Raw genomic sequence first — 9,182 nt, 5'->3', positions numbered from 1 at the left:
GCAATATCTACATGGCACCAAAGTTATAGTATATTTGGATCATGCGACTCTCAAATACTTGATGACAAAGAAAGATGCAAAGCCAAGACTCATCTGGTGGATCCTACTATTGCAAGAATTTGATTTGGAGATTCAGGACAAGAGTGGAAGTGAGAACCTTGTTGCCGACCATCTAAGTCGGATCACTTCAAATGAGACTCATTTCCCGTTGCGGGACGAGTTTTCGGATGAGCGTCTCTTTTCCCTTATTTAATCTACTTCTTGGTATGCCAATATTGTTAACTTTTTGGTCACGAAAAAGGTATCCCGACACATTCTCACGTGCTCAAAAAGATAAATAGAAAAGTGATGTAAAATATTACGTGTGGGACGAACCTTATTTGTGGAAATATTGTCCCGATCAAATCATTAGGTGATGTGTGCCCCAATAAGAACATCAATCAATTTGCAATTTTTTCATAAATTTGCTTGTGGGGGACACTTCGGACCTAACTGAACTTTGAGAAAGGTTCTTGAGTGTGGACTATTTTGGCCAACCATGTCACGCGATTGTTATTTGTTTTGTAAAAGCTGTGAACGGTGCCAAAGGACGGGAAACATTTCACAAAAAAATAAAATGCCACAAAATCCAATCCTTGTTTGTGAAGTTTTTGACGTATGGGGAATTGACTTTATGGGCCCATTTCCCGTCTCATTTGGCAAAGTTTACATCTTGCTTGCGATTGACTATGTCTCTAAATGGGTTGAAGTCAAAGCCACAAGATCGGATGATGCCAAAACAGTTATTGACTTTTTAAAATCTAATGTCTTTGTGGGATTTGGTGTGCCTATGGCATTGATTAGTGATCAAGGGAAGCATTTCTGCAACAATATGATGGAGGCTTTGCTAAGAAAGTACAACGTGACCCACCGTGTCTCTACCGCATACCACCCTCAAATGAATGGTCAAACGGAGTTTTCAAATCATGAAGTGAAATCTATTCTTGAGAAAACAGTGAATCTGACAAGCAAGGATTTGAGTTTGAGCCTTGATGATGCCTTATAGGCCTATCAGACCGCTTATAAGACCCCAATAAGAATGTCCCCATTTAGGTTGTTTTTTGGAAATCCATGTCATCTTCCTATGGAATTGGAGCACCGTGAATTTTGGGCGGTTAAGCAATGTAATTTCAATATTGATGAGGCGGGTATACATAGGAAGCTTCAACTTCAAGAATTAGAAAAAACTGAGAAATGACTCTTACAAAAACTTGAGAATTTACAAGGAGAAAACGAAGTTTTTCCATGATAAGTCCATTACTCGGAAGCACTTTGAACCGGGACATGGGGTCTTACTTTACCATTCGCAATTGAAATTATTTCTAGAAAAGTTAAGATCAAGGTGGATAAGGCCTTTTATTGTGATAAAAACTTTTGACCATGGGGGGTGGAAATACAAAGTGAAGAAACGAGACAAATTTTCAAAGTCAATAGGTATCGTTTGAAGCCATTCTACGAAGGTTTTAATGCAAATTCCCTTGAAATAATCCATTTGGATGTCCCGAGGTCTTGAATCAAGCTGGAAGGACGTCTCGCCAAAGACGTTAAAGAAGGGCATTTTTGGAAAACTTAATGTTTTCATCTTTTCTAATTTCGAATAAATGTTTTAGATAAATCCTTTTTGCATTTCACATTTCTTCTTCTTCTTTCTTGCAGTAAAAGAATGTTGAATTTTAAGCCCCAATGTTCGTTTCGGTCAAAGGGAGAAAATTGAGATGTTTCAGCAAGACACATGCGGTCCGCGTGTACTCGGAGAACCGTCCGAGTGGGTTATAAAAACGGACTGTGTGTCGCCCCTAAAATCGACCGCGTCATTCTGAAAAAGTGGGGGTTAAAAGAACTTTTTACGCGGACCGTGTGTGGTTGAGGGTTTGTCCGCGTGGGGCATACGCGATCCGTGTGTACTCAGTATAAACGTCCGCGTGAAGAGATGACCAAATAGACCGTTTTAGGGCAACTCACGAGGTCCGCGTGTACTTGAAGAACCGTTCACATGAGTTGTTGACTTTCGTTGACCCGTGTTTTGACCAGGTTTGACCACAAATTAAACCAAGGAAAAGAAGCAGCCGACCCTTTTCTTCCCCACTTCTTCTTCTTCTTTTCCCTAAACTCCATTAAAGCACCTCCCACTTCCAACACAAAAACTTGATTTCCGGGCAAACCGTAAGTCGGAACGTGAAACCACTGCCATTCTCTCCCATTTTTCGAGCTCTATAGACCCCACCCAAAAACCGCTCCAATCTGTTGCCGGAATTCCGGGCGCCACCACCACCATCTCGCCACTTTCCGGCCATTTTCCGACCAACTCCGGAAACCTCTCGTAATTCCGACACCACCATTGTACTCATTTTGGTCAAGGCTACAAACCCCACTAAAAATATTCCTAAAAGCTCGCCGGAAAATTTTGCCGGAATCTCAAGCCGTTGCCAGATTTCTCGGGTTTTCGCGGTAAATTACTTCTTATAGGTAATCGAGCAAAGCATCAAACTTGGGGTGGAGTGTTGCAGGATTTTCAAATCCCGAATTTTCGTGTATAAATTTCAACTTTCAAAAGTCGTGGTCACCAACGGTTATTAATTTCCTCTCAGGTTGATCATGTCCACGTCTAGAAAGTGCTCGACTGCTTCCTGAGGCAAGGCCCCCGCTAGAGCTCAAAATGCGGAACCGAACATTCCAAGGTTTCGGGAAGCGAGGGCGACCGAAAACTATAACAAAAGTTTGCCTAGAAAAGTTGCCTCAACCAAATTTGTGTGCAAGCCCACGCTCATTTCATTAGGGGTTCTTGAGGGGGCCACTCAATTGTTCTATAACATCGGGTGGGAAAACCTTCTAAATCTCATGGCAGACACTTATGAGCTCCCTATTAGAGATTTCCTTACCGACTGCGGGTTAGACAACGAGAGAAAAAAAAAGTTGCATTCCAACTTATGGGGGACCTGGGGTACATTGATTTTGCAAGGATAAATGACATCTTGGGCTTACCTTCCTCGAACACATTCGTGACTTTCGGCTCCATGTCTGCCGAGTTCAACTACGAGACTTTTTGGACGAAAATCACTGGTTGGATCTTTTCACGTGCCGGTCACGATAAGGCAACCTCCATCATTCACTCGTGCCTCCGCATTGCCCATCGTATCTTGGTGTGCACCGTTTTTGCCCGCAAAGAAGCTGACCAAGTCACAAAAATTGTGCTTTTCTTCCTTTGGTGCATGACACAACGTGAAAACCCACCGATCCCGGATTTTGCCTCGTTCTTTTTCTACAAATGTGCACTCATGAGAACCAAAACAACCGGTGATATTTGCATTGGAGGATTTTTCACCCTTTTATCCCGCGGTTTTGACATTGAGCTCCCGAATGACTATACACCTGTCGAAAACAAAATTCTCTTGGATGAGCGGGTTCTCACAAACATGCATCACATCCGTCGTAAGAACAGAAGCAGTTTTATATGGTATTGTCCTCAAGGGGTTGGATATCTTATTCTTCCCGGCCATCGAGTCTCCAACTTCACCTTCCACGATCGCACTCAGTGGAGGCTCGCGAGGACCATCACTTAGTCATTCAATGAGGATGCGCTCCAGGCTCAAGATGATGACGGGATGCATGTAGATGGCGAGTCCGGCGATGAGCCCACCCATGGTCCACAACAAGCCCAGCCCCAAGCACCTCCCAGATATTACCCGCTTCCCCCCAATTTTGCCGAACGGTTCGAGGCTCTTTGTGTCTCCAACCAAATCATGTCTCAGCAGATGCACCATATGTGGGGGTGGAACCTATCACAAAACCACTTTGAGAACATACCACTTCCTCCTCCCTATCCATACCATCTACCCATCCACCCTTATCCACCTCCACCTTACCCTTACCCTTATCCCCAATACCCATACCCTCCTCTCGATCCCCCGGTCTAGGTACTTTCGCCTCGCCCCAAGCATTGAGGACAATGCTTATTTATATGCTTGGGGTGGGGTATCCCCTTTTTCTTTTTGATTTCTCATGCATTTTAACTTAGGTTGCATAGCATTTTAGCCTTGATTTGCATTCATTTTTTTTTATAAACTACAAAAAGATTTTATTTTTCTTCTTTTTCACATTTTATTTTTGTATGACATTTAGCTTAGGGCATTAGCATTCATGCATTTTTGTTATCTCTTCATTCTCATCTCCGAACATCTTTACTTGAAAGACTCGACACACCTTAAATACAATTCTTTTGGAAACTAACATAACAAATAAGAATCGCTCTTAGGGACCTTTAGTTGTTGCATCTTTTCTTATATATACGTGGGGAGAGAGTGCAAGTAGTTATGCATATGAATTGACTCATGTCAAGTGTGGCATAAGTAGGGGGACAACTTAGCCTCGAGTCAACTAGCCCCTCACTTGCATTTTTCTCACAAGCCACAATCAAACCCCAAAGAAATGAATAAAAACTAGATTTTGCTATTTTGAGATCTTTAGTGTCTAACCGCTATATTTCACATCATACCTCATCACTTTATGATTTAGACACATTTTTCCCACTTTATCTCGAATTAGCCTTAGTGTAGTTATGCTTGTTTGGCCTCTTGTTTAGATTAGATTTAGATTCCAATTATAGTTTGTATATAGTTTTGTTTTGTATTTTTATTTTCAGGTTGTATTTGTAAAGCTCCTGTGGTAAACCAAAAAAGTAAGCCAGAAAAAAAAAGAGACAACTACCCCCTTTTCTCTAGTTTTGTTTTGTGTTTCGTTAGTCAAAACCAAGTTGTTTTAAAATGTCGTTCGAAAAAAAAATAGTAGAAGTCTAGTATTTAGTATGTGTATGGGAAGTTTCATATGTGTTTAAACTGTTAGTAGAAGTCGAGTTGTGGTCTTTTGTGAAGTTTTAACGTTATTGTTTTCAAAAGTCGGATATTATCGCAATCATAAAATGTGAATTTAGTTAAATATTTTTTTTAGTGTTTCCTTCATTGTATTTGTTTTTAGCTTAAGTATTTGTATTTGTACTTGTGTCTTCAGAGTTTTGTTGTTAAAAAAAAAGAAAAAAAAAGGTCAGGCCACGGAGTTGCATCAATTTGTTTTCTTTGGTAGATGTTTAGCCCTTTTTGGATTTTAGTTCATGTAATTTGTTTCTAGTTTAGTATTTATCTAGTTAGATTTCGATTTTGGTTGGCAACTACAATGACGCCCTTTACTCATCACGTGCTCGATTCTTTGCCCTACATGGATCTTATTTAGTGGAAGCACTTATTCTTCTAAATGATTGTAGTTTGCTAACCTTTGTACATAACTCGTTCTTTGCCATTTTTGGCCCGATTTATCTTTTGCTAGGTTTTATTTCTTGGTGTTGGGTTGAAGTTGTGAGGAGTGAGGAACATTCTAACTGAGGGACACTTTCTTATGGCTTGTGGGCTAGATCGGACCACAAAACAATGTTACATAAACCATAATAGTAAAGTATGCATGCTCATTTTGCATCTTGATCAACATGCATCCCTTGCTAGAAAGATAACAAAGACTCGTCCCTTAAAGCGATTGTTATCTCTAAAAATGGATTATATGTTTTTATTTTAAAGGCGTGTCGTGAATTTCTGCTTAAGATGTTCATTCTTTTTCTTTTTAGGATAGTTCATCCCAAGTTCATTTTAGTATTGTCGTACTTGAGGACAAATAAGGTTCAAGCTTGAGGTGATTTGATAGTTTCATTTTTATTACTTCTTTTCATAGTTTATTTTTAGTTAAAATCATCTCATTTTAGTTAATCTTCATGCATATTTTCTCTTTTTATTATTTTTCTTCTTTACCGGGTGCTTTCCAGTCTTTTGAGCTTATTTCCAGGATTTATCGAAGACTATTTATTATTGGAGGTATGGAAGGAGTGCGAGGCTATTGAAGGCTTGCAATTTGTTTATGGACTTGAAGTTGTGCAATTGGGCTTGATGTTAGTATGAGCGAGAAGCGCGTTGGACTTAATCTTTTGATGAAAACTCGAGTTAGGGATGACTAAAGAAGCATTAGACCATCATTGGAGGCTTTGGAATAACATAATTGGGCTCCCAAGAATTGATGCATGTGGGCTAAAGGATGAATGAGAAGATTGGGCTGGATTATATATTAAATGGGTCAAGGCATACAATCAGCGAGATCCACACAGTCCGCGTGGATCCACTAACAGTCCGTGTGGATCGTGTTGTGGTGAATCCGGGGTTTGACTTTTTGACTATATTTTGGGAAGGTTGGTGGATGACTTTTGTTAAGTTTTTGAATCCGGAAATGAGATCTTTTTAGTGGATAACTTATACCATGAAGTTACCAATCATTACCTATAAAACCAATCTCTCGTTAATTAAGAATGTTATATATAAAAAACATGAACATGGTCCAATACAAGAGGGCATTGCTATGGACCCATATACACACATCCATAATAACAACATATAATAATAATAATGACCCGCTAACAATGCTAGCATCTAAACTTAATTTTATCCAGCATAAAGGACCATCTTTTTTATTCTTCCTAGTTATATTAAGTTCAGTTCAGGTGACCCATAATCATCTAATTCCTCAATAAAACACACTGTAAACAAGACATGGGCCATTTTTTGAAAAAGAGCAAGATCAACATCGCAGTCCATTTTTAGTTGTAGACACAAGCCAAGTTTAATTTATACCTCGATTTGACAATGTCTCGAACTCATTTCATCAAACCTCAATTTCAATATATTCAAACTAGAATGTGTCTTGAATCGACCTCTAATTTTCATCAGGTTTTAGTTATGTGTAGTCAAATCGTTAACATGTTATTAAGTATTCTGAACATTTATTTAATATTTCAACACACTTATTAAATCAAAGTAAATATGTTTTTCAACTATCATGCTTATAGTGGTAAAACTAATTATTATATTTGTTAATTCCTATTGCACATGTTAATATGTTATATTCATTTTCAAGAGCGAAGAGTCGTGGAGATCGACATATTATTAATTTATATATATAACTTCACGTTTTAAGAAAAAGAGTTCACATCAAACACACTTTCCGAGAACGTGTTTTTCTTCGTATCGCCTACCATACAAGACCATGAGAACAAATTTCCACACCTACAAAACCTGTCATCTTCCTCGCTTTCCCAATCACAACACTCAAACTCAATACACAAACTCCCTTTTCTCACTACAATTCTGTAGCCATGTTTAGAGCGATGAGCACCAGGAGAGGTCGCCGGGGATACGATCAATTGATCAGCGAACCCACCGTTGACGACTATCTATTGCCGGAGCCTCAGATGATCAGATCCACGACGTTGCCTCCTAACTTCTACGGCGACTTGCCGTTGAAGTATGTGTCAGCACCCAAAGTTCCGGCGAAAATGGATTTCATAGAGAAGCAAGTGAAGAAAGTGAGTAAAGTTCATCCACTGTTCAGCTTATTCGAGAAGAGGAGCCGGAGGAAGAAGGCGACGGCTAAACCAGAGTTCTCAAGGTACATGCAATACCTCAAGGAAGGAGGTAGCTGGGATTCAAATTCAAATATGCCTGTAATCTACTGATCATTTGTTTCAAACAAGGAATGAAATCTGATAATTTATAGGTGCGTAAGTTAGTAAACCTCTCACAATCGAGTAGTGTTATATATGCATCTTAGATGCCACTAGATCTTGTACGATTTTTAGTAATTGTATTTGTAAACACCTTATAGTACCATTTTGTATTCTTATAAGAGAAATAATCTAGAGTTTTTTACTAAAGCATTGTATATCTAAAAAATATTTACCATCTAATGGTATTTTGGAAATTATTACTTTATAATTGTACTTTCTAAAGAAATATTAAAAAAAACCTAATAGTTCATCCCATACACTTTCTTTCACGTTTGTTTTCTTCCCCACGGTTTTCCATGTCTCATCGGTGACACATTTAGCTCTCAATCTATATGCCTCTAGTCGCCTTTCTCTCCATGTGCTTCATCTGTATCTATCGGGTCTCTCCATCCGTGTTGATTATATTCTTTAATTTACAGTGATTTACTCAAATTTCGGAATTTATCACTTCACCAAGATAGTTACATCTATCTAATTATCGCCTTTGCAAAACGCATGTTAGCTCATTACTCCCAATGAGCAATTTCTTAAAATCTCTTTCTACTCTCGATATCTTCTCTAAAAATTTTACTTTCCTTTGGTTATTCACCTTGAGTTGAAGCCTTGTATATCGATCTCTCCTGCAACTTGTTGTAGAACGAAAATTCGTCAAGAACCAGGAACTTGTTGTAGCGATATAGACACCATTAATGATGTGTTGGTGTTTTTACATTAATTGACATGTCAGATTGAATTCAATGTTCAACACAATCTACTTCAATAATAGATGATATTAAATTTAGTGTAAAAGGGAATGATATTTTTTCAGATATTAAGAGTAAGAAGAGCTTCTTTCTGTCCATGAAAATTTGATTGAATTCAGTGTGTTATAAAATAAACGAATACCATTTGTTATAAAATAGATAAACTTAATGCGGAAAAACATAATAGAATAACCGCACGAACACCACGATATAAAGTGGAAAACCCAAATCTAAAAAAATCAGTATGAAAACGACACTGTTAAAGGGTTAAATTGTTGCTAAATCTCAAGGAGAGAAAGAAGAGGTTGAAATGAGTAAAATAAGACATCTTTATGGATTTATATAATAGTCTTACAAAGAGCTCTAAAAAACTTTAAAACACATAAATAGGAAACATTCCTAATATATAACTTACTTGACAACGAAGCAAATAAGGTTTAGGATAATTATAACCACAATGTTCAACAAATTCTAGTTCAAATCATTTTTTATTTTAAATTTAGTGTAAATCATTAAACATTTTAATCCTTCAGTAGCGAAAGTTTGATTGTCGGTGCCAACAATCGAATTTTACAACATTACTTATGTTCTGTAACGTCCGGATTCGCCAGGTAAAATTCTCGCAATAAACTTCTTATTACCCGTGGACTAGGTCCGAGTACGTTGGGCATACACAAGGTACACACGGCGTACTCTCATGCATACGCAAAGTCGGGGCGTACCCATGCGTACGCGGGCCAGATGAAAACCCTAATTTTTAGGGTTTTCATCCTATTTAAGCTCATTAAACCCCTCAAGACTTTCACCTT

General features: G+C 38.3%; 1 protein-coding gene across 1 annotated transcript; it reads left to right on the top strand.

Annotated features, from left to right (window-relative positions):
* The first annotated feature begins 7,147 nt into the window (after positions 1-7,147).
* On the top strand, positions 7,148-7,777 carry LOC145087347 (uncharacterized). The gene has a single exon (XM_079025295.1). The coding sequence runs from the start codon at positions 7,220-7,222 to the stop codon at positions 7,577-7,579; it is 360 nt and encodes a 119-aa protein (XP_078881421.1). The 5' UTR covers positions 7,148-7,219; the 3' UTR covers positions 7,580-7,777.
* Positions 7,778-9,182: the final 1,405 nt, after the last annotated feature.

Source organism: Lactuca serriola, chromosome 2, assembly GCF_051521515.1.
Source record: "Lactuca serriola cultivar US96UC23 chromosome 2, Lser_US96UC23_V15, whole genome shotgun sequence".
Lineage (NCBI taxonomy): Eukaryota > Viridiplantae > Streptophyta > Magnoliopsida > Asterales > Asteraceae > Lactuca > Lactuca serriola.
Note: the sequence above shows the minus strand (reverse complement) of the source record. Positions and strands in the feature narration are given on the sequence as shown.

Excerpts from the sequence above, each read along its gene's own strand:
- LOC145087347 (XM_079025295.1), top strand. The coding sequence starts at position 7,220 with ATGTTTAGAGCGATGAGCACCAGGAGAGGTCGCCGGGGATACGATCAA.